We start from the raw sequence: 26942 nt of genomic DNA, 5'->3' as shown, positions 1-26942 counted from the left end.
TTACTGCACTGAGGGTGCTGTGTAACACACTTACCAAAAACCACATGAAACCCTATGGAGTAAAAGACCCCATAGCCCATAGCCCATAAAACACATTACAAAGTCAAAGGATATCTCAAATCATGTTTAAGAGTGGGAGAAAGAGAGTCTCACTCTTAGCAGGAGAAAACAATAAACCCCAAAAATCCAGCAAAGCTGCTGGGGGACTCACTATGTTTGGGAAATTAGCCTTAACAGAGAATTCTCCCTAACAGAAATTATGAGGAAAAAGCAAAGGGGAAGAAGGGGAGAAGCCAGAGGACACCCCTCCTTTCATGTTACAAACAAGAGAAGACCCGAGCAAGCGATCAGAAAACACTATTAGGCCCATACCCAGGACATGGAAGTAAGGAAGGAGGAGGGATTGTCAAACAAGAAAATTGCAACCCCCACCCCATCTAAGCCTAAAGCACTCAGTTTCTCAGAGGAACAAGGAGGACACCCTGGGGAAACTTCCCGGCATTGGGAGGATAAAAAAAGATAAGGACAAAAGTGAAAGAAATGAAGTAGAAGAAATCCAAACAAAAAAGGAAACATTAATAAATGAAAAAGGAATGGGCAGGTCCCAAATAATGCACAAAAATAAAGAACACTGCTTAAATAAGGAGGAATATAAAAATACAAGGGGATCTGGTTTAACTTCCATCACACTTGAAGACTCTGTCTTCTCCCTGTGGAATAGGAATCGTAGTCGCAATCCAATGAACGGATCACATAATAATGTCCCTATACATAATGTCCCCATACATAATATCGCCAGGAAAAGCCGTTGGTGATATTATAGATGGTGACACTATGTATGGGGACGGTTCACGGGGATGTCCCCCGCATGTTGAATACAATAATGTACCCACCAAAAAACAGCGACTTTTTTGTCAGGAGACATTTTTGCGGGGACATTATTACATGGAACCCAATGAACCCGACCCCCTTTCAGACACATTGTAACATAATGGCGGCAATAAACATATCACTAACCCCATTCCTAAGAATGCACAAAGTAATGAACGAAAACTACAAGGACCAAGCTACAATAACAGCAATGGTTCATACAAAATGAGTGTTTGTGGAACAATTCATTACTACGCTGCAATCACAAGTAGACCAGGAAGCACCAGGTGCACCAGATATACAAAGAAAAATGCAAGAAATCATTGATGTAGAGAGAGAGGAAAGAAAATGCTTCTGAGCACAATGCTGGAAATACTGAAAGAAAGAGGCCTACTCCCAGGATGTAAAACAAAGGAAAACCACATCAACTCAGGCCTCAATGGATATTGGGACCGTGGAAGGAGGTGGGAATCCAGAGATAGAAAAGAACGGCCACGAAATCTTGGCCACTGCTCCCAGGAGACAAACCGTAAAGCAAAACAAAGATCTACAAAGGGAAATCCTTACTGAAAATACTAGTAGCGTAGGGGTAGGGAAACAGAATGAAACCGAAAAGAGACATGAAAAACAAAGCGACAATTTCAAAAACTGCCCTATAGACGCTCAAAATGTACCACAGGAAGGGAACCCCCATAACCTCTAACCAGTATTTCAGAAAAAAAAGAGCCAAAAGAAAAACGAAGAAGGGGAAAAAATGAAGGCAAAATAAAAAAAGTAAGTCAAATGGAGCAAGTTTTTTTTCAGGACATCGCATTTCTCCAAAAGAAAGTAATACATTTATTAAAAACAAGAGAAGTCATACACCGACTAAAACCATACACGAGGAGGTGGGGGGGGTTGATGGCAAAACACCACCACAAAAGCCGGAAAGCAAACAACCGACAATCTGGTTAAACCACAATAGGGAAGAAGGCTCAATGGAGGAGATAGATCTAACAAAGCTTCAACATACTCATTGGAAGATGTAGAAGCGTTAACATCTAGAAGTGTAACAGGTAAAGAAATGATGTTGACCGAAGAAACATTGATGACAGAAGGAGATCACAATGAGCTGGAGACCCCTCAAGCAGATTCACCAACTCTCTTCCTGACATTCGAAGAAAAAAGGCTAATGCTGGTCAAGAGGTATAATCGGAGAAGCAAAGAAGGGAAGGCTAAGGACATAGAAGAAGAGCAAAATATGGTGTACGAGGTTGAAAACCAGCCAGGAGGCAATGAAAAAAAGGACAGGAGAGAAATAAAAGAAAGAAAGAACAGGCCAAAATAAAATCAGACCTGAAAGGAAAGATTGGCAAAAGGAACCAAACAACAGGTATAAAGAAATATCCCGAAAGGGAAAGTCTCTTGCCAAGTACGGTAGAAATCAGGGGAACCAACTATCATTCCTGAGGTATGAAAACAAAGCTCAGATCCAATACCAGAGGCTTGGAGGCAGGGAGCCACTGCCTCCAACTGAATCGTAGCCTAAGCTGTCAGGACTGCTTGATCTTGAACCGATACAATGTCATTAACCTACTACATCATGTACCGGCATACTGATTCATGAATTAGGATGACATAAAAATGGTCGAATTTCCAAAGGAGGAAATAACATCTACATTCAAAAAGGGAGTTATAACATCATTGACGGAAACTGCTGATCTCTTACTCGCACTGGGATTTGAACTATTGGAGGAGAGAAGTGCAGATCGAATATCTGAAAATAAAGTAACCACCCAATAAAGCATGGGGAAAAGGAAAGACCAGGTCAAAACAAAATCAGGAAATGAAGATTACACAAGGATGATGGAAGAAAAGAAGACTCAAAATTGGATGGGAGATTATTTCAGCCACTAAGGATCACATTAAAGTACCAGACACGTGGAATGGAAGTGATTAACAACAAACCCTGAGCTTAGAGTGAAAGTGACACAAGGAGTACAATAAGGAAACTGGAAAGAAACAACAAATAGCTATCGACCTTGAGACGGGCAGATGAACTTAATCTCATGGAACACAAGAGGATTTGCACATTTATTCAATGATACAGACCCAGAATTGAGAAAATGCAAATGTTATGTTTAAAGCAGACCTGGATCACCACCCTTCCAGTGGTGGAGGGATACAGTATGTATTTCAACCCAGTATGCAAGGGACGCAAGGGAAGACAATCTCCAGGCCAAATAATCCTTATACAAATGGGAACTGGCATAACCGTGATAAAGAACAGCAATATAAACCCTTTTGTGCAAGAAGTGCTCTGGCTATTTCCAGACCAACTAAATAAACAGAAGCAAAAATGGTTAATTCTCAATCTATATTGGAATCCGGAAGCAATCATAGACCAAGATTTTATTGATAGTGTCACGGACGTATTGGATGATGACATAACAGGCTCAGACCCACAGCAAATAATAATTTGTGGAGATTTGAACATCGCTTGCTTAGAGGCGGGATCCGGGGGAAGCCGTAAGAAAACCCTCACACTATCAATAAGAGAGCAGAGTAAAGAGCAGTCTTATGGATAAATGCCATGGACTTAAGGAATCTATCTATGCTAAAGGGACAAAGAAAAAGAGACCGCCAGAAAAACCCTACATGGACGAACGATAGGGTAGTGACAGCGGTGGATTACATTTTCGTATCCCAAGACATCCGTCAGTTCGTGAAAGACTTTCAAATTAAGAAAACAGCAAAAAGAGATCATGCCCTGCTGAGAATAATATTACAGAAAACATTCAGATGCCTGCCAATTAATCCTGAGAAAAGTGGTGGTAACAGAAGGAGGGAACAGAAATCGGATTACCACAAAAGAAGCAGCCAAGTTACTACCGAGGTATATCACTGCCAAAAAACCAATGAGGCGTAGATTACCTCCCGCTTTTCATGGCATTCAAGGTAAGAGCAAACATTTGTTATCTCATAAACACACGCAAGACAATGAAGTATCAGAAAAGAAGCAAACAGTAAAAAACTAGAACCCGTCCTGAAAAAAGAAAACTAAGGTATAACAATTGACCCATTTCTCACAAACTTTACCAAAATCAGATTGATGCAGAAATGATGACAGCAATGGCATCGAAAAACATTGGGGGTATCTGGCAACTTATTAACAACACAAGACCAGCACAAGTGCAGAGTCTAACGACTCCAGTGATGGAGGAAGTCTGGTTTGGCTTTTACCAGAAATTATTTGTGTCACCAATAACAGAGCCAGAAAATTCACTGAAATCAAACAGTAAATGGTCAATCGAATTTGACAATCTAGGCCTAGAAAACTTAATAAGGAAAGTAAATGGTGCATCGGCTCTGGGACCGGATGGTCTAACATACAGGGCCATCAAGGTGGATGCCCAGGCATGGATCCCTTTCATAGCTCTACTATTGAAAAACATGAAATACCAGAAACCTGGAGGAAGGCTATTGCAATCCTGATCTACAAAAAGGGAGAGAAACAGACCGTAACAACTATAGACCCATTGCATTATTGGACATTCTGGAAAGATGTTTGCTGCCTTTATACTGAGATGCTTGCAGGAATGGGCACAAGAAGCACAAATAAATGACTAAAGGCAATCAGGGTTCACAAAAAGGTGCAGGAATTCATGTTAACCTTTTCCTAATAAACTTACTAAAAATAAAAGCTATTGAGACTGGGTCGAAAATCTATGTTGCCTTCATCAATCTTAAAAAGGCCTTTGATCAGTAGAAGGAGATCGCTTATGGAAAAAACTGGCAAAAATGCCCGAAAACCATTCTACACCCAATAAAAGCGCTATACTCCGAAACCAGAGTCCAGATAAGAATGAGCTCGGAAGGCATGCTAACACGGGAAATTCGAACATGCAGAGGCCTAAAGCAAGGCTATCCATTAGCTCCAACTCTATATTAATACTTTCTGGCGGATTTACATGAGGAAATAAATAAAATCAGAGCTTTCCCACTGAAAATAAATGTGACTCCAATCTCTTGGGCCTTATATGCAGATGACTTGCTCCTTGTTGTCCAGAGACCAACTGGCCTACAGAGACTCATTACCAGCCTCCAGGAGTATGTAGTGAATAATGGTCTCCAAATCGATAAGAGTAAATCAACCATCTTGACCTTGAACAATCAGAATGGAAGACAGAAGAACCTGTACAATTGATCAATTAATAAAGTGCCTCTTCCACAAGTAACAGCAATGGAATACCTGGGAGTTGTGATAAGCTCGAGCAGTAAAGATAAGCCCTGGCAAAATGTGTTAAGGGCTCGGGTGAGAGTCCTAGCAGCCCAAGCAAGAGTGATGGACAAAGAAATATCGAAACTACACCTTAAAACCGACATTGGACTTTTACAAGATGAAAGTGGTCCCCATATTAACACATGGTGCAGAAACACAAATAGCGCTACCGTGTACACTATGGAGGCAATCGGAGGGCGCTTTCTGGAGACAGCTTCTGAACCTCCCCAAAAGAGTATCTTCAACATCAATAAGTTACAAACTGACTTTAATCTCAATTCATGGAATGGTTGGATGGCAGACCTTGGCATTATTCAGGAAATGTATCATGAAAGACACGCCGGACCCTTACACAATATTAAAGGGCTACGATACCCCATATGGATACCTACGGGAAGAATGGAAAAGAAGATGGAATGATATTCTGAGAAGCACAGGACACTCGAGAGATCTAATTGCCAACCCGGATAAGGCCAAGCGAATGTTATGGGAGGTGGATTGGATCCAGACAATCCACACAAGGGGACGCCACAAGCTAAACTTGGAGAGCTGAAGCAACCAGAGATTGTGTAATGACCCACCAAATTATCTCTTCAAACGTCCCAGCAAAAGGATGCAAAACATCTATCTGAAAATACCATTTAACTGCCTCCCGTCCAGAAGCTCGGTAAAAATATTCAAAGCCAACACTGAGGACTCCACCTGCAGGTTCTGCAGAATAAGGGATCAGGAGACATTAAAATATATACTCCTGAGCTGCACAGAATTAACAAACAAACGGACGTACCATCTGGGCAACATCGTATGTGCTAAACCCTAATTCGCTGGATGACTGGTGGGAATCAGTTGGTATGGAAGAGGAATTTAGAATACTATGTCCCATACTAAAATTCATAATGGAGACCTTACTTCTAGGTGAAGAGGAAAAAATCTAATAGAAGAACAAGAAGAGGAATTACACTTGGAAGAGTGGTTGCCGTGGACCTCACCACATAGTCAGTGATGGGAAGGGGAAACGTATTCACTCTCTATCTCTATTAAATGACTTGAATGATTTTAATTGTTTCAAGAAAGGCTCCCTTGTAAAGAAAGGAGAGATCTGGGATGAAACAAAGCATCTTAAAAAAATTAAAACAAATAAAGAACCAATCACTTGTAGGGTAATTACACCTGTTCCAAATGACATTGTAAGGAAATGGGTTCAAGCATCTTTCTAGCTGGGATTACTCTCGGTTAACAGCAAGTTCAGCCTGGAGCACCCAGTCTTTAACCAGGAGTTTGTCTTCATTTCCATGACCTTAAAATACGTGCGTTTTCCAAAGAAAGCAGACACATGAACCCACAGTCTGTCACAGAGAGAAACATTCCTTTAACTGCAGAAACTAGCACAGAGACTGCCTGTGGATGACCACACCTGATGCACTTCGATCTAGTGCTGGAAGCAAAGCTTTAAACAGTGCCTGCAGCACCTCTTTGGCATGGCCCATAACGCCTTCAACTAAGGAATTTCTTCCCCCAGAGACAGTGCATGAGAGTGGTACCAAACAGTAAAGAATTGGTGGCAGGTTGCATGGGAATGTGGACCTTCTGTGCAGCTAGGAAACGTGCTTCTACAACCAGGTGGCAGATGAGGACTGCCTCATCCAAAGAGTTAAGGCTTTTTGTGCTCATCACCCTCCCTCTCTCTGTATCAAGGTATCTCAACTGTAGACCTATTTCGGGTTCCATTGGACCATCATATTTAAGCCTAGAATGGGTTTGCTTGTTTACACACCTGTTTTTATTTGTTTAGCTATTAGTGCCACCTATAAGATGAAACTATTGCATTGGAGTACAGATAGGAGGGAGATGGTATATGAGGGGCACACAGCTTATAGGTAATATTTGGTTATTTAACCAGCCATTGACTTCCCATGGATATGATAATCCCTATGGCCACCAACACCTCCCCGCACCCCCCAACCCCGACTCCTTGCCTCTCCATGCCCAAAGCACACCCTCTTGAGATCTCTTTGACCAAGCTTTATCAAAAAGTAACATCAAACATTTTGCCTGCCAGTGTTATATCAAAGCCGTCTTCTGAGAGTTAATGGCGTAATTGGAGCTGTAATGCTGGACTCCAGCATTACAGTCTAATAAAAATGTCTTCACCAAGTGCACCTTCAGCCACTTAATTTGTAAGCAGTATGCCGTGTCCCACACTTAGTCCTGTTAAAGTCAAGCATTAGCAAAGCTAACCATTTTGGCTAATGTATGGACATTTGCCAGGCATTGGCTCCATTTTGAAGCTGCTACCATTAATAGCCATTTATTACTATGTGACAAATCCAGGGAGATCATCACTTCTGCCCAAGAGGGAGCTTTCCTGTTTGGGACTAGGGAGATGAGCCTGCAACACTGTACACCCTCTAAGACACAGGGTAAGAAGGATCCCTCTGGAGACAACTCCCCCCTAGGAGACAGAGCCTAAGAGAGGGGTATAAGTCATCATTCCCTCCCCTAGTCACTAACAGTTTTGTAGTGTATGAAGGGGTTGGATTTTGCAATTAACAAGAACAGCGTTTACTAATGGCTGACTTGGCTTCTGACCCCCAATATCCTGTGAAGACTAAAGAGATTAGCAAACCAGCCTACTAGAGGAGCATCCCTGGAACAGCGAATCATGGAGGAGGAGGAGGAGTAGGCCCACAGAGCTGAACTTTGCCAAAGACGCCAAAGGAGGCAGCAAAAGAGATGGAGAGACAGTGAGTTAGAGAGAGCGAGCAACAAAAAACACACGCCAGTGTCTGCAGTGACTTGCACAGGCCACAGAAGTCCAGAGAAGCTGCAAGAATGAGGGAGAAGGCTCTCAGAAGGCCAAACAGGAACCCAGCTGAAAAGTCACATTAGCCGCTCGGCTGGGAGACGATATCCGACCAGACTCAACACCCCTCCTGAGGAGCAGAAAGAGTGAAAGGAGAAGCATACTCCAGACAGATCAAACTCCAGAGTAGGGAGAGTGTGAGAACTTTAGGTCTAATTAAGTCAACCAGTGAAGTTCTATTCTCTAAAGACAAACCAGAAGAACTAATTAAACAACTTGATGATATGATGCCATCACACAATTTGCACCAATTTTGTGGTGGCATCATACCTTCTTGTGTACCTAAGAAGGCAGTGGGAGCACTCTTTGCCCGCACGCAATGCGAAACTGAACAAAGGTTATACGGTTACCTTTGCTTTAATTACCCGACACCTGGTGCACACTAACCTCTCAAACCAACCCACAACTTAGTTCATTTAATTAAACAATTTGACCGTTTAATTCGGAGAAAATGTATTACGAACTGCATGCATCTACCCTGGTCCAATACCTTAGAGCACAAAGAATGCCACGAGGCTTAAGAGTATCATTAGAATAAACATTGTGCAAAGAGAACCCGTCAATTGTTCATTAGATCTGATCTTACTGATCATTGAAGAATTAGTGCCACACTTAAATCATCGAGATGGTATCAATATAATTCCAAATTATTTGAAGCAAACCTTCTCAAAAGATGAAATAAAAAAGATTCTAGAAGATATCAACCAACATTTGGATCATTACAAACAAGAATTGGATTCCAATACACCTGATAATTTAGAAGGGACATGGTGGGCTAGAAGCGTGATATTGTTTACAGCTGGTAAGAATACTACCGACAATCACCAAACCCAGACAGGTACTAAGAAAAAAAGGGGAAGTGATTCGGAAAGCATTTCATCACACATCTCAAGTGGGGAATTGAAAAGAGGTATGAAATAGGTACAGTCGGACAACGAGGACCACCGAGAGGGACAGATGAACAGTCAGAAGAAGGGCGGATGACATCTACCTCTGCGTCAAACAGAAGGCTATCTTTTTTAGAAAGAAACTCACCAGAAGAGGGAAGAAAAACTCCCTAGAGGAAACTTACACAAAGAAGAGCTAATCATGAATATATCAACTGTTCAGCTCACCAAATTTCAAAAGAGAGTATTACAGTAAGGTTTATCCTTTGTTCCACAACATACGAGCACCTTGATGCAAGAAAAAATAGACTTCAAGTTAATGAGTAAGTTGAAACTCAGTTTACTTTGAAATAATGGAAGAACTAGATGAACCAGAGCAACCTGAATTTCAAGAGATTAAACAGAAGAGTTCTTTCTACCCTCAGATACAAAACCCTAGCTAAACAACATTTGAGAAACGGGTCCTAGAGAATCTGAGTAAAAATGTAATTCAAACAGAACAAACATATGAAGTTTACCAACAGGGAGAAATAGGCACTCAAGGGTCTCCTAAACAATCAAGAGATCATATTCAAACCTGCAGACAAAGGTGGCGCGCTAGTCCCGATGGTTAACAAAAGATTACCTAAAGGAGATTAACAGACAACTGGATGATAGAGAAACATACAGAGAACCCCAACACGATCCCACTGAAAAGCTTTGATAAAAGAAGTGGTTGAGGAGGTCGACAAACAAGGGTTATAACTGATGACACGAAAACACTCCTGACAGTGGACCATCCAATCATGGCAGTATTATTTACACTACCAAAGATTCATAAATGCCTAATAGATCCTCCAGGAAGACCAATTATTGCAGCAATGGTAAGTGTAATGGAACCATTTGCCCAGTACCTTGACAATGTAATACAGCCATTAATACAAAAGAACCCAACCTATCTTCGGGAAACCAGTGATTTTTTATTGAAATTGAAGAATGTTGCATCACTATACATGAATATTGGACACGCAGCAGGGTTGGAAGCCATGGAGAGGATACTGCTTTACAATGATGCGCGCAAGGCGGATAAGGTGTTTGGTTATGACTTTGTTGAAGGTAGTACTGACAAATTACTTTTTCATGTTTGAGTATCAATATTTGGTTCAGAGATCCAGCACAAGCATGGGGGCAGCAATGGCCCCCAGTTACGCGAATACATGCATGCTGTATCTGGAGATGGAATTTGAAATCAGAAAGATGGCAAAGGAACCTGGTGCTCTACACCAGGTATATAGACAGCATACTTGGTATTTAGAAGGGCCCGGTTGACGGGCTAGAGAACTTTTTCACTGTGATGAACATGCACCCCCGCATAAAGTTTACTTCAGAACGCAGCTTTAGTAAGGTTCACTGTTTGGATGTGGAGGTTCATGCGGAGAACAACACGCTTAATATAAAGATATTTACAAAAAGCACTGATGGGAACAGTTTACTTCTTGTCACAAGCTTTCATCCTAAACGTACACGATCAGTCAATTTAGGAGGTACTGATTAAAAGTTACATCAGCGGAACAGTACAAAACACAGGCAAAGCAATTGAAAGAAAAATGTGCCTAGAGGAAATACGATTGAGAACTCACTTTATCTGTATCGAACAAAGTGGAACAAATTCTGAGAGAGGATTTACTTAATTCCAAATCGACTAAAGAAAACCCATTACTGGTTTATGTTACCACAAGTCGTAAAATCAAAGGGATAATTCAACGGAATCGGGAGATTATGAAATTAGATGGGACTCTAGAGAAACTATTCCCGGAACCTCCAATATTTGCCTACAAGAAAAGCATGGCACTGAGAAACATGTTGGTGCAGCTGAATTTAAGGAACATCACAATAAGGTCAAAAAGTACAGGGACACAGCTGTGCCATAACTGCAAACACTGCAGTAATATTCTGAAAGGTATTTGTATTAAATACCCCTATACAGGCAAATAAATCCTCTTGATGCACTGGAACACTTGTGACTCCGCCAACGGAGTTTATTGCCTAAACTGCCCATGTGGCTTTTATTATGTAGGGATGACAACACGTAAGGCCAAACCCCATTGGGCGGAGCACAAGTCGAATATTCAAACAAGGAATTTGAAGTTCCCAGTAGGTAGCCACTTCCTAGAGGCAAAACATACCATTGCACAGGTGAAATTTGTGATTCTAGAGAAAGTGGTGCTGCCCAAAAGAATGGGTGATCTAAAGAAGAGATTGCTACAGAGGGAGATTAGGAGGATAGAGAACTGGGGTATGCATACAGAGTGGGATCCATCATGCTTTCTGTCGACCACCAGCTTGTGCAATAGATTATCAACGGACCAGAGGCTCTGGAGGAAAGGATATGCAGAGGAATTTACTGGGTATGACAGCACAATCCTTGTGAGCATCATATAATTCTCAGAAGAAGTTTCAGATTGTGGCCAGAGCCCTAGTCCGGGAGGCATTAAGAACTATCGATGTGTTAATCATCACTGCAACTGTTATAATATTATGCAGGATTGTGAAAACTATGGATGAAGGAAGAGCTTTGGGAAAGAAAAGGATGGCCAGAAGAGGATAGACATGCTAGATCTTAACTAAAGTAGGCCGGTTGTAAAGTCTTAATCAAGGGAGCCCCATAGAATTTACCAGATAAATAAGTTGCTTTATGAAATGCACTTATGAAGCCTTTTTGAATATTCGTGAAATGTAGCTCACCATCGTAATAGTTACTATGAAGGTGATAGCGTTTGACTATCCTTATCTGAGGCGTGCCAAGCTGGCAATCACAATATGACATGATATGATTGGTTATTTATAACATGCTTAATACCCAGAGGTTTCTAAGCGTGGACCCAGGGATCGAACCTGTGGTGCTCCGTATTGTCTTGCTTCCCAGGCGAGCACGTTGTCTACTGAGCTATCCTATATGGACTGATCTTGTAAACGCTCGGATGCCTGAACACCGACATGATCAGTCGGAGGGGAGGTGTTGATGCTGGTGAATCCGAGGGCCGGCCAAGCCACATAAGGAATCTGAATGGGAGAAAACCTGGGCAGTACATTTTGATATATTGCAAGGGAGAACCAGGGATAGCCACAAAATATTAGGAGCCTGATAGTATATTTTTTGAATTTGAGTGAAATATAATGCAATAGAACAAAGGCCAGGTGCCTTTATTACTGTGCAAGAGATAAAATGTACTCCAAGTTTACTTTGTTAGGAAATTGAATGGTTGCCAACATTTGGATGAACAGTTAGATTAGAAATGCTTGTCGTTTAAACTAGGTTAAAATGGCCGCCATGCGAGTAAGGGCATAGCCTCGGTTTCATGACGATGGTTGCCATGGTAATAGGGTAAGCATATATGCGGATGCGAGGCACCCGACTGGTTTGCCGGTTAGATGCCTCGCGTAAGAGGTGCAAAGTGAGAGACAATAAGTACAGGGTAGATGGGGCATATCATGAAGAATGAAAGAATGTGTCATGATGTTTTTATAGTGCAAATATTGTAATCATCACACGTTGCTCGTGAAAATCACAGGGATTTTGATGATCAATATAGGCTCTACCTTAGCTTTTCCGCTGGCACTTTCATCAACATTACTTGCTGGCGAGAATTCCAAGCATAGGAACCCTTGGAGGATCCAACCCTGGAGAAAAGATTGTCTCCAAGTTGGATGTCCAGAAGGGTTGTGCACTGGTATCTGGATTGTACCAGTCCTCAAAGAAAATGTGTACCGAATATTTGGATATTATCTCACTGATAGAAAGGGGGGTGCAATGTCTCTTGTGATCACACTGTTAAATGGCGATGTACCAAGGAGCTTTCAATTCCTTTATCCATTTCCAACACAGCCTGTGCTGCATTTAGCAGCTATATTAACTGTAGGCTCAGATAGCCGAGTAGAGCATTCGATACAGAACTATTTGTAGTCAGCAGTCAAACCCATCAGTGTTTACTCCGCATTTCATTCTTCTGAAGTTGACAGACTGAGCACCATTTTATTGAGTAACAAGCCCCATTACAATACATAGAAGCAGGAGGAATTGGACATCGAGTACTATACTAAAATGTGATATTATTCACACACCTTTAAACAAAACAGTAGGGTATTCACTCTGATGCTAGGGTTGGTGGCAGGTTTGGTAGAAGAGTCTACTGAAATACCTTATGGCACACATGGTCTTTTCACCACATCAGCCTATGCCCCTAAAAATCAACTTTTGTTTTTATTGTGATCTAGTTTATAAAGATAAACCTTACAGAAGTGAGCATTTACATGAAGTAGATCAAAAAAGAAAAAGTAAAAGAAAACTTAAATACAACAGATCATCACAATGCATTACAATTCATTACAAAGTTCCTCCAAAAATGTACATATTGAAAGGACCAACAATACATTAATTCCCCACATCAATCTTGACCAAAGCAAATTCAAACTTTGAATTTCATTTTTACAATGCCTAGATCTAAGCTGGTTAAAATATGGACAAAGCAAGACCAAGTGACGTAGGGTTTCACAAGCATCAGTGACTGTGCAAGATCGGCAAATAGATCAAGTGCTCAGTGCATGATCCGGCTTCCAATATTTAGTATGATCATGAGTGGGAAACTGATTGAATCGGAATCTCATATACAAAGCATGCTCTTTGTTACATGGAAAGCGAGTGAGGTATAACGGGATTGAATTCGGTCTATGGGGAAAATTGTTATATTCCGTATACGAGGAATAGGCACCATTTAAATAAATAGTATTAGCCCAATCTTATTTAAATAATGTCTTCTTCACTCCTTCTGGTCTATTCACCAACTCCTCCTCAGTTAACCCTATGGTTAGAAGAACATCTTGCATTTTGTTTTTGAAAACATTAATTGAAGCGTCAGAGGACTTCTGAAACATCAGACCAAGATCAATATACAACGATTTGTCAGGTGGTTGAAGGAACTTCACATAGTTCATCAATAACCGCCACTCATATCTTGCTTGTAAAGATTGGAGACCCAGTTCATGACAAATCATTTAATTGGGGATAGCAAGCGAGAGGCCCAGTGTTACTTTCCAGGAGCTATTTTCATGGCATAGAATCTGAGAACAGGCATAAAGGTACATTTGCAGAGTCTATACAACAGACATTTCATTTGAGAGGTCAATGGTTTCAACTTTTCATCAGCTTTTCATCTAATGTTGACTTCCACATAGTGAAATAATCAATATTCAATAAACAGTAACCTAAATATCTCATAATATAAACTCTTTTCAATTTTACTGGCCCCAGAGTCCAACACATAGGGCCTCATTACAAGTTTGCCTGTCCGGAAACAAGGGTGCCAGTAAGCTCACTGGCACCCTTGTTTACGGACAGGCAAACTATAAGTTTGCCTGCCAGGGCCGCTGCACCCGACAGATATGACAATGCCATGCATAGCGGCTATGGAAGGCAGACTCTTCACGGAAGCGCCGGCACCATTTGCAACAGTGTAGGCGCTTCCGAGTCCCCACTCCCATAGAGTCATATGGCAATCTCTGGGAATGGGGACCAACATTTTACCGGCGCCTGACATCCCGGGCCACCGGACTGGTAATTTTTCAGACTCGTAATGAAGCCCATAGTCTTAGGTTTAAGAGCCTTAGAAAAGATGACAATCTTTGTTTTATCCCCATTAGCTTCCAAATTGTTCCTGCGTGCATAACTAGAAAACAGTTGAAGTTTGTGAAGGAGACCAATTGCTGTTTTATCAAAGAATATAAAATCATCAGCGAAGGCCAACCAGTGGATTTTTAATTGACCCAATCTAGCCAGATTAGTGTTAGACGACTGCCATAAAGTCTCCATATCGCTGACATACAAGTTAAAATAAAATTATACACCCTTGCTTAAGACCCAATTCAGTTGCAACAGAGGCAGTAACAGACGCTTCCAGTGTCAGGCTAACCAAAGCAACCTTTTTTAGTGTATTTAAAAACTGGGGCACAAAATAGACAATAGAATAAAGTAAATGAAAATGTTACCATTTTTTTTAACACTATTCCAACTCAACATTTGTGTTTCCATGGGGTTTCATTACAGAGCCCTTCCGCAACCTGTCAATTTATGAGTAGGCGCATGACATAGATGCAATGCATTACATCTTCATATTCCAATACAAATACGTTCTAATACACCTCTTTATATCGAGCAGACAACTAATCTCATGTAGGGATACCAGATCGACTAGGTGCATAGTTCAAAGGTCTTCCATGTACATCTTCCAATGGTTGTACTGGGATATGGCCATAAATAAATACATTTTAAATAAATCATACCAGTTTTTTCAAAGGGCAACTTTTTCCTCCACCAGAGCACTCGGTCTGTCCATGCTGGAGTTCTGCATTTTTCACTTGTATCATAAGCATCCGAGCCAACGTCGTACTTGTATGTTGGTCCAAAGTGAATAGTTCCTTCATAAAAGTCTTTAAAGATCTGTGAAAACAAATTCTAGCTTTAGTCATCACTTCCTTGCAGTTGCAGTGAACTATGTGGGTAAATCCACTTGTCTCAAGAATATATAACCTTCAATCCGAGACGCTAATGAATAATATAACATGGCTCCAAAACATATATTTTATGCCATACTGCATGACCAAGACAGAGTAATATGAACTACAAATGCCAGGGGCCAGCCCATAGGCGGGTTGATTAAAACAACTCTGTAAAGAGGGATGTCCACATGAGGTTCAGCTGTCAACCAGGTGACTTTGGTAATGTTCCTTCCCCTTACATAACATGTCCTGTCTCATGTGCACCATATAAATGACAGAGAAAGTATATTTTTCATCTAGAATCACAGAATGGCTACGGACAGTGTAGACCAACAGCAGTCAACATTCTCTATTTTACCCCTTTCTTCTTACGTAGAGTCTCTTAAATCAGTTGCCTATTGCCAAATGATCTTGTCCCCGAAGCATGTTTACTGTAAATGATGCCACCATGGACACTTTATCCTTGGAGAAGACCAAAGGGAAAGAAGGTCTTCTTATGCCAATCGCAGGTATGTTGGATATGCAGGACAGGATAAAGATCCTTCACAAGGGAATGCTAAATTGTAAGAGATGGAAGGCTGGAGATGTTTAGTTACCACTGCAAACCATAAGTGTAGCTATGGGAGGCCTGAGGGGTTGCTTAGTGGGAGAAACTTGAAGGTGCCTCCCTGACTAGTTCCTGGGAATCTGTCATCAGGTGGCCAGGACACAGCCATGGCTATCGGATCCAGTTCCTGGGGGCGGACCAGTTCAGGAGGATCACCTGGATGGGGGGTCCTCGAGGAGTGGAAGTGTGACACCGACTGGTGAGACGCGGTATCCCCCTTCTTGTAACACCTTTTCCCCATTCTGCAATATACGATACTCAGAAACTCTGCCACCTCTCCCTTTTCCGACACAAACACTTTCACACAGTACGAAAGACAACGGGCTAACACCAGAGCCATTTACCTGACATGTCACAAGGGTCAGGCAGAGTCAGGCAACTGACCAGAATCATACACACCTGACGGCCCTTTCCCTTCCCCACAGGGAGAAAAGGTGAAGCACACAAGCACAAGACTAGCAAGGCAGACCGCATGACGACAGAGCTATTCACGTATGGCAGTTCAAGAGGAGGAGAAAGACGGCGAGAACTGAGGGGGCGACAAGGAGAGAAGCGACCTTGCCCTTTCTAACCCAGACCCGGGAAGACTTCCTGAAAGGCATTGTAAGGCCGTGAAAAATGGCACGAGTGTGTTGCAGCAGATGTCAACAGTATACGAGTATGCCTACGTTGATAAGCAGGACAGAGGGAGATACCTGCTACCGTGGTACCAAACTTCACTCCAGATACCCACTGTTCTCAATGTGCTGATTGTAACTGTAAATGCTTCATGTAACTACAACACTGTAAAGTACCTATGCATCTTAACTTTGCTACACTGATTGTAATCAGTAGCAATGTATGTACCTTGTAACTAAGCCACATTTCCTGTAACAGCGCCTCGATGACTCTGGGCTGCTAGTGCCCTTTATAAATTAAAAAAATCAAATAAATAAATATACTGAAAAGCCAAGTGGTTCATCACAGCCAGTGAGTCGAGGAGTGAACCGATAAAGAAACCAAACTGTGTTGAATTAAAGTCGCATAGTGGCAAATTAAGAAGAGTTCAAAGAATCTTTAACATTAACGGGCAGAGCATGATGCCCGATGAACATTGTGAGGACAAATAGTGAACCTGACAGAGGGATGTACACAGTGACCAGTTTAAAAAGACATTAAGATTTGTGAATGCGAAAGGGGAAAATATCTTTGCATGTCATGATGCCTACCCCCGGGGAACCAGACCAGGTCCAGCAACTCCGGAAGTAGGCATCACATTATTTTGAGCAAGCCCAAAAACCCCTGCTAGGGGCTGTTTGGGTCCGGTCCTGGCGCCTATGGCGCCAGGCTCATATGGAGAGTCAGTCCTGGCGCCATAGGCGCCAGGCTCATAGAGTAGAATTTACCTGATGCAGACCATGCTGCAAGCTCCAAGCCAAATGAGGCTTGGAAGGGACTATTTTACCTAGGGTCTATTTTTTACTCGGGTGGGGCTGGGGAGGAATACTTACCTGGGACTACTTTGGAGGCTATTTAAACCACGCCCGAAGAGCAGCACACGCTTCGCGTTGTTCTGCATCCAGCAGCGTAACGCTCACCGTGTTTGCAAGCCTACATCCAGTCTTCTGCCACGCCCGCCTCGAGTCTGCAGCTCCTAGAAAAAGGGAGGAACAGAAGGAGAAGAGGTTAGAATAAGAGCAAAACCTTCGATCCTTACCTGAATTCCAGATCCACAGCGCCTTCGAGCTGGAAGAAAGAAGCATTTAACGCGCGCCGCCTCGCCTGCTGCAGCGCCGCGCTGAACTCACCGGCCTTCCCAGCATCCTCACGATCCACTGCATCCTTCTGCACGTTCCTGCCGCACTCTGGCACCTAAGGGGAACACAAGAACAGCAAAGGTGAGCCAAGGGAATAAACAGAGGCAATGGTAACTACCCCCATAGACTTACCGGATTACCGCCGGGGGTACTATTCCTCTTCACGGGTCGGTGCAGTCTCCATTGCATCCTCGCCGTACCCCGGCCCCTAAGGGGAACAAAAGGACAACAAGGTGAGACAAAGGGACAAACAAGGGGAACTATTCTCACCACAATAGACTTACCTAATTTTACCGCCGGAGGCATTATTCCCCGAACTTCATATTTTCTCTCCACACCTGAATAAGGGAGAAAGCAACAGGTTACATTCTGGCCTTATTTTATTGAACTGTGTAGGATAAGCCAAATCCTTACCTGAACTTCGTCAGCTACCACGAGGAACTCTTCGCTGGGGTCAAGCTGCAAACTGCAAGGAATCGGACAAAATTGAAAGTCAGACATGTGAACTCTTACGAACTACATACTTTTCGGAGTCAATATTGTTCTGGAACTCACCAATTCCTTCGAGCAAGTGAAGCAACTGGTTATCAACGCGCCCCTGCGCTCAATGCATGATGGAGAGCTCATCTTTTCAAACCATCAGGTGAGACTATAAGAGGGGACATCAAAGGTGATCTGTGGGGAGAACAGCGGGGGGGGTGGGGGGATTTACGCTCAACTCCACGGGTGGTTAATCCCTTTTCTCCATTTGCAGAAGAATATTCCTACGGGCCAAGCAAACGAAGCTAGGTGGGCCAGTCCAGTCCGTCATCTCGCCCCTACGCGTCACATTGGTGGAGACCGCAGCTGTCCAGTTCAGATTGACGCCTCTGTGGGAGCCAAGTGAGCGTAACATGCATACAAGCCAGGGTGAACCCGACAGAGGGAGGCTGATATTCGAGAAGGCTCTGAGCCCGGAGGAGGGGGACCCAGGGGTGAAGGCATCACCCAACGCACATTGAAAAGTAACTTTTTGTTGTTATTGTTGGAACCTATCAGATCCTCTGAGGCAAGAGACATTTTGTAGAAAAGAGACAACCACCGAAGGTCCTGATAACTGAAAATTGAACTTCCATCTCGTGCGGGGAAAGCTTGAGCGTGTGCTGAACTCCGGAGTCCCGCCTTGTCCCGTGCTCAAAACGTGGGGAAGGGAGGCACCCCGGCTAAAGGGAGGCACCCCGGCTACCACATCCTGACTTATCATTTGTGAACACCTCTTTCTTTCTTCTAACCCTATCCCACACTCTTTTTGGTATTTAGTTTTAAGGATTGGCAATAGGTGTTTTAGTATAGGGCCTTTTATTTTGACAAGACGTCACTAGGACTGCCTGATTATTTGATGGTTGTAGCTTGTTCCCATCTTAGATTTAGGTTTTTATTAGACTTGTTTCCCACCTAACTATACAGTTTAATAAACACCCTTGAACTGTGATGACTTGTGTCTGTCTATTCTTGCTACCATGTCTTCCTTACATTACACTACCCACCAAACAGGTTTGAAAGTGTGCAGTGCAGGAGAGGCCATTAAAGCTCCTTTTTAGCAAATACACAGGGAAATATTGTAATCATCACACGTTGCTTGTGAAAATCACAGGGATTATGATGATCAAAATAGGCTCTGCCTTAGCTTTTCCGCTGACACTTTCATCAACATTACTTGCCAAAGTGGAGTCAAAACACAAGCTTTTCGTACAGAAAAAGTCTGCCTTTGACCATGGAGATGTTTTTGGCCTACAACTCCCATTATTCCTAACTAGCATAGTCAATGGTGAGTGATCATGGGAGTCATAAGCCAAAACATCCGGTGCGCCACAGGTCGGCCACCAATGAACTAAGCCATGCATGACTTGTAGGGCTGAGGCTAGATTCCACCTGACAGATTACAATACCTTGCTTGTTTAGGGAGTGGTAATCTTGAGCAAGCAGCAGGGGAGCCAATTCATGAATTTCCTGGGGGTGCCACTGGCCATAATTTAGAGCAGTGGCTTGGAAAGGGTATTTACATTGTTAGAGATTGGTTTTCCCTGAGAGGTTGGCGGGGGGCAGAGGAGTGCTGGACCCAGAGCACTCACACACCAGATGCCCCTAGCGAGCAGATATCAATTGCAGTTCGTTTTGTTAAAGTGCTTAGTTTGCTTGATGAGAAACTGCTTTGATTCTCAAGATAACATGAGCAGAGCCCATGGAGATTATTTGGGAGTTTGTACTGCTAGCAATTGCTAGCCCAATCATGCAGCTTTACAACTTCTCCTCTGTCAAAAGGTAAGAATGCCTTTGGTTCATGTTTTCAGTTGTCTTGTTGTGGTGTGCGTTCTCGTGTTGTGTGTCTGCTACTAAACAAGTTAAAAAGCTTTATCCTCGTTTCAAAATACAACCACCCATGATCTGGGACAAAGATCATGTGACCTGATTTACTGTAATGTCACAAGAGTCCTGTTCGGTGTCGGATTTTGGTATTATGATGCTAATGACAGAGTAACTTTTTATTGAAGCAGAGTGGATTTTAAATATTGCATCAATCCTTGTTCATTAAACAAACTTTCCACATTTACTCCACTCAAGTACCATGAATGATAACTTAACCCTTTTTTTTATCCTAGATATTCTGGTCTTAAGAATGGATCTCAGATTCGAGCCAGCCTGAGAAATGATGCATACATAGCCTTGGAAAACAGGCAGACAGGGGTTGTGCGGAGTACCTCATGATACAGACCTCCCAGCCGTCTGCACTTTCACCTCACACCATCTTTAGTGCATCTGCTATACCAATTAGGGCAGTTTCTAGCCAACCTGGTGCCCAGGGCGAAACACTAGAATGTGCCTTGTGACTAAGCCTCTCCTCAATATCAATACATCATTGCTATACAAATGAAGCTGTTTCATTACATTGTAATTCAAGTATTTTACAGAAGAAATCAAATATGAAAACACAGCTGTTGCTCCTCAAGTAAATCGTTCTTCTGGCAAATGCTCTTAGGGAAGGCCTTGCCTGAATGATATTTCAAACTGTCCAGCCTGGCACACTGCAGTGTTACCAGCCTACCTGCGTCTGAAGGCTCACTGACCACTGGCCCTGTGTTACAGGCGTTCTGTTCATACTACCTCACTTGTACTTTGCAAGGGGCAATACTAGACTAACCATATAAATTATGTTCTGATAGAAGGTTATCATTCCAAGATGGACAGTCTGGTGCACTCCAATTGAACTCTTTCAAAATACCTCTATGAGAGTGGGAAAGGGGACAAACAGCACCAATTAGTGTCCTTGTCTGCTTTGCATTAAATAACAAGAGCATTCCAGGAATATAACAGTGATCAGAGATCTCTATATTTGATTAACAAGTCTGTGATAAAAGGGTTGTATGTGTGAATCTCTAAATACATAACAGACACATGGCGTGTTGCTCACATCGACTTTCACAACACACACCCAAACATTCAAATGTTTGTAACCATGAACCATACATACTCCTTCAGACAGCTTGGGTTTTTGAATGCAAGTATACAATGGCTGCAACATCAGCCACTGAAATGGGGCACAAGGGCTCTTTTGCTTCTTGTCTCTGGAGAATTTTAGATGAGGAGGGGCTTGGACTCGGTGTGAGTATGCCCAGCCCCAAATACAGAAACATCTTTAGGGAATTCTATCTATAAACAGGAAAGCATACCCTACAAGAGACACCCAATAAACAATGCACAGAAAGGATACACAGAAATATTTGGACCATTCCAAACTTTAGCCTGACCAGTGATAAGCTGATCAAGCATTTTAAAACCATCATCTAATGCATGGTAAATGGTCCACTGTTCCAGCGCCACTACCTCCTCACCATTATGTCGGCTTCATGGGTTACATCTGCAAAACGAGCGGGCCATGCATTATCTGACAAAACTGGCATTAGCATCTCTGTTCCAGAGCCACTACCTCCTCACCATTATGTCGGCTTCATGGGTTACATCTGCAAAACGAGCGGGCCATGCATTATCTGACAAAGCTGGCATTAGCATCTCTGATTAGTGCTGGATTGCAGCTAGTGAAAATCATGATGGGGCAGTGCAGAAAGGGTGTTTGGCATATGTGCTGTTACATAGAGGAGCACCACAGATGCCATTAACCAACAGGGTGGTTACATGTGCAGCGCACAAATCATTGCTGCACACATTACTGCATTGATTTGCCATAGACTACTGTCTGCACAATGACGCACAATGAACCGTGTTCTCCTAATGAAGGCGGCAAGTCACATTCAGGAGCCATCGGGTGTGCGCTAGGCAGTGGTTGGCTTGTTAAGAAAATAAAGAGATTTAATTCTAAGTGGTTGCATTTAGTCCATGTCCCAAAGCAGCCACTCGAATACTTAATCAAGAAAATTACAGTTAATCTTTCCAAGCATGTGCCATATGCAACTAAAAAGTAATACAGCAAAAACTAGTTTTTGTTTATCAAATAAAAAGACATGAAAATAAAGATAGTTTAAAACTTTTTCTGTGTGGCACATTCATTCTCTTGGAAGACTATATAGGTTTGGACAGCTAACTAATACTTTGTGCTGCCCTTCAGAATAAAACATGTTCAGTTCTTAACACTGACAAGTTACATACTGTGCAAAAACAGTGGCTCGTTAAATGAGCCTTTCGTTACAAATTACCCCCAATTTAAAGGCTCTATCAACACAAAGGGCAAGGAGCACAGTGTGTGGGTCGCCAGAGCATTTAAGAGGCTGCCTTCGCAATATGCACTCCTTTTTTAACAAAGTAATGCTTAACTTTTTACCAGCGGCGAGATCAGAGGCAGTAGTCTAGGTGGACCCCTTGCTGCACCCTCATACCCCCCCCCCCTGGCACCTCTTTAGCTATTTGGGTGTGCTCCCCAGGCAGCCGTCCGCTTTGCCCACCCCAGGAAACGGGTCTGATACCAATAACTGTTCTTCGAAACTAATCATTCACACCTATTCCAGTTCGTCCCAGTCTACGGCACTAAGAAGTTTTGGTAATCCAACAGGTTGGTGAAACGTCGTCTATGCCATACGAGTCAAACTCAAACTTTCATTTTTTCATGATTATTTGTACAGCAAAAATCAGGTTTGTCGCCTTCTCGGAGTTATTTTTTTCTTCGAACCGTAATCCATGCACAAAACAGCAGGCGTTTCTCTACCACATAAGCACCGTGTTCATCTGTTCTACTCTGTAAAATTAGAGAAATGGAACACAAAGAGGAAGTAACAGACATGCAGGCGTCTGCCCCTTGTTGCATTCCACACTTTCGTGTGATGTGTTCAGACAAAATGCCCCCACCGAAGGGTTCTACTATTTTGTTATCTATTGGCTATACGATTTTTTTTAAAGGTAAATACTGGGCACAAAAGAAACATTTTTAAAAAAATGTATGTATTTTTACTAGTCCAAAAATACCACTGTTGACCATTACAAATACCCTTTTTACTCCCTGAAAACTCGTTATTGCCAACTTTCAAAAGTAGTTAGTAAAACACTTCCACCTGAAAATCTTAGCTGGGGCATTGGGTGCAGTTCTTCAAAAGAGGTTTTTCAGAAAATACGTATTCATTCGATTCATGTGTGGTAGGTGGCTGCCAATGATGATTTTGCAAATCAAATGAAGGTATAATAAAAGAAAAAATGTCTTGAGGTCACAAAAACAGACTACCGTAGCTCTCCAAGTCATGACCGATTTCCTCGGATTACCTTTTCTTGTAGATGCCCCTGGCTGTGTCTGGCTATAATGGCTTCGGTGCTGTTCCCCCATTTGCCCTCTGTCTCAGCGGGGCCTATTGTGGCTATCTGTTACTATCTTTCACAGTTCGCCACAAGATTTCCCGTCTTGGAATCTTGCCACTCCTCAATATGGTGCAAGAGGAGCTTAGAAAGAGAAAGCGAACAAGGATGAGGTGCTCGTTGGGAGACTGTGTTGCTAACACTTCACAGCCCAACATGTGGTGCAGTGAGGCCTTAAATGAACAAACGTGACCGTCTTCAGGGAGTTGGAGTCCTGTCACGCCCCAAGTGCTGAGCCCTTTACGTTTTCTCTGCCTCCTCCTTACAACTCCTTTCATCATCCTACACCTCCTTCATTTAATGGCTTGATTTCGTGTGCGTTCTGTATTTGGGTTACTTGCTGCAGGACTGTGAAACTCCCAGTTGCGTTTGGTTCCTGTGCATGCTGCAATACAGGAATGTGGCAACATTTTTCAATGAAGGATGGTCGCCATCTCGGATTCATTCATTGGGCACCCACAGCCAGGGTTCCATTCCAAGTTCCAAATGTTGGATAAGGTGGGTTTGCAGGCAGTGGCACAGGAAAGAACAGTGAGCAAACACTGTCTCCGCTCAAACCGTGTCACAGTCCCGGGTCCAGGTCTATTCATCTGGGTGGGCCAAGTTTGTGATAAGGGGGGCCCAAATTCTATTGGGGTCGGGTTTAGGAGCACCCTAAAGAAAGTGCTTGCGTCGTTCCAGGCTTCACTGATCTGTGATCCTGCATAAACCTCTTCCCAGATCTGGAAAAATAAATTTGCACCCCTCTATAAAAAAAACAGTACAGAGTAAAAGGAGAAGCAGGGAAAATAGTGTTGAAAAATCAATCTACCTATTTCCCCTTCCCATCTCTGCTCTTCCTTTTCTATTATGTCCTATCCTCCTCCATCTTTCACCCCAAGTCACCTTCCTTCAGCTCCACTCACCACCATTCCCATTTATCTCCACTCCCTCCTACTCCGACCAGCCCCCAGCATGTCTTTCTTAGCCTGGCTGGGGAACATCGAGGGTAATGCATCCTCCACCTCCTCTGAGAGGGCTGAGCAGTGGGGCCCTCAGTCTTTCTACCATCTCAGGTGATGGTGTTCACCCAACAATGCCTTCCTGAACACTATGGCTACTCCCAAGAGGCCCCAGAGGAGGTGCTTGTGGTCCCTCCATCTTATGTGAAAGATAGACACCCCCAGAATATTGAAGTAAGGAATAGGATATTGTGTTTCTTAGAAAATTACGTTCCATTTTTGCAGCGCATTTTAATTGAGTTGAGGGTGTGAGGGAGTGCTAGCATGTCAGAGAGAATTCTAGGGCTGGGAAAGCTGCATGAGAAGGCAGACTGTGCAGGTTGAGGGGTGTCCGTCCTCCTGGTATCACTCCTGGTGGGGTGTTGCAGGTAGGAGAGGGCCTTGCCCCGGTACATCATTGTTTGGTACATACTGGTTATAATATGCAACTGTCCATCATGACTTTTTGGGCCTGATTCATGGAAGTGTTTTATAATGGTGCAATCCCATAGGAAAATGCTCCATGAATCAGGCCCTTTGTTTGATTAACACAAGAGAGAAAGAGAGAGAGTGTGAGTGTGTGTAAGCTCAACCTGGTAGAAATATGTGTTGAAGTTAGGTTTTGAATACCTAAAATAATACTTAATTTTATACAGGTTACTTTAAAAATGCACAAGTCAAATGATAAAATCTATCTGGCAATGTATTCATCATTCTACAAACATGATGATGAAAAGAGTAAGTAAGTTTTGAATCCTAAATTGCACTCCTGTTTGCATTTGTTGCAAAAAGGGGCAATTCATTAATTGTATTTGTTTCAACCAAGTACTGGAAAAGTAAAGTGTAAAACACAGGCGAAAATCACCTTTGCTCTTTACATTTTCCCTAGTTGTCTGGGAAAGTGTAAATCACTTCCACAATTAATGTTTGGAATCTTTGGAATCTGCCTGCTTTTACCAGGTGTAAATTTCAGACAGTTCCCAGAGGAATCCATTGGTTTTCTGCCAACATAAAAATACATGCTGGTGGAAAACCAATCTGATTTAGCAGGGGAACCTCTGGTCCTCAACGTCACATGCCAAATCATACAAAATCCTGCAGGTCATAAAAGGTGGATATAAATGCATTTATCACCACTTCTTGCACTCTAATTCGCTTGGAAAATGACCCCCCATGATTGTAGCGTTGTTTTCCCCATCCTGAATGGAAGCATATAGGCTCCAGCATAGACATTAATGAGAATTTACAAAAAATCTCATACGGACACAAAGTGAAATGAAATGCATGACAAGACCATTGTTTCACACTGCTTGTTCTGTATCCTAATCACCTAACAATCACACTTAAATAGCTTGTTAAAACCCTATATAATTTAAAGAAAAAAGTCCCACAGCAATAGTCACTACCTGTTGCCTTTTCTCACCTCTAATTACTTTCTGTTAATCACTTCCTGGTGTAAGTAGGTTGCCTCTGAGACACGTTAAAAAGATACGACCTCAGTGGGAGGGCCTGTGCAGCCCTGGATGTTTGTATTTGGGAGAGAGGCAGAGCAGGGGAGCATGGGGATTTGTCCCAGATCTAAATGTTAAATCCACCTCTGATTGCACGCTTTAGGAAATATTTAAATACTGCCTTTTAGTTTTAAAAGATGTACACCTTTTATACTTTGCATGCAACATTATAGGAAATTCTCTTCGCTGGTGTTATTTTAAAAGGTGCTCCTTAAGGTATTACGGCACGGGCTAAACACCCAGCACACGGGATTGTACATTATGTGCTCTGTTGGAATGCAAACTCTGTTAAGTTACTCCAACAGTATTAGATTATCAAGTCTGTACTTGGTTTGAATCATGAAACGTTCTGGCAGACTACCCTAGGCTTCTACTCAAATATACATTCTATTTAAGTCAGAGCCCCACTGTGAAGTATGCATGAGAAGATCTGAAACTGGTCCATACTTGCCATCCAAGCCTTATTTTCAGGTAGGGCCTTGTTGGACCAACTCAGTGAGGTGCAGCTTGATTACCTAGGAGTAGCAAGCAAGGCACTCACATCTAGGCCTACACATGTTCACTTTGGCAGACAAACTGAAACCAACATGCATTGACAAAGCAAACAGCTTGGGCTTTTTATCAGGCATGGATAGGCATTTGCCAGGAACTGCCATAAGGATACCACCTGGCCATAAGATGGGGAATAGCTGGAAAATGGTGTGAGAACCTGGGCATATGATGGCATTGCCTGGCAAATGTCGGATACCTATACACAAGCAAAAACTGTTGGCTTTGCGGTTGATTGTTTAAAACAGTACTTCA

General features: G+C 42.6%; 1 protein-coding gene across 1 annotated transcript in view; it reads right to left on the bottom strand.

The window, feature by feature from the left end:
• SYNJ2 (synaptojanin 2) overlaps nt 1–26942 on the bottom strand; it is a 1190168-nt gene that overhangs the window by 298575 nt on the left and 864651 nt on the right. The window contains exon 17 of the mRNA XM_069607872.1: nt 15197–15353. Within this exon, the coding sequence (XP_069463973.1) occupies nt 15197–15353 (157 nt within the window). The remainder of the gene's footprint in view (nt 1–15196; nt 15354–26942) is intronic.

Source organism: Ambystoma mexicanum, chromosome 4q (genome assembly GCF_040938575.1).
Source record: "Ambystoma mexicanum isolate Mex_15411 chromosome 4q, UKY_AmexF1_1, whole genome shotgun sequence".
NCBI classification, from domain to species: domain Eukaryota; kingdom Metazoa; phylum Chordata; class Amphibia; order Caudata; family Ambystomatidae; genus Ambystoma; species Ambystoma mexicanum.
The sequence above is the reverse complement of the archived record's forward strand: the minus strand, read 5'-3'. Positions and strand labels throughout refer to the sequence as shown.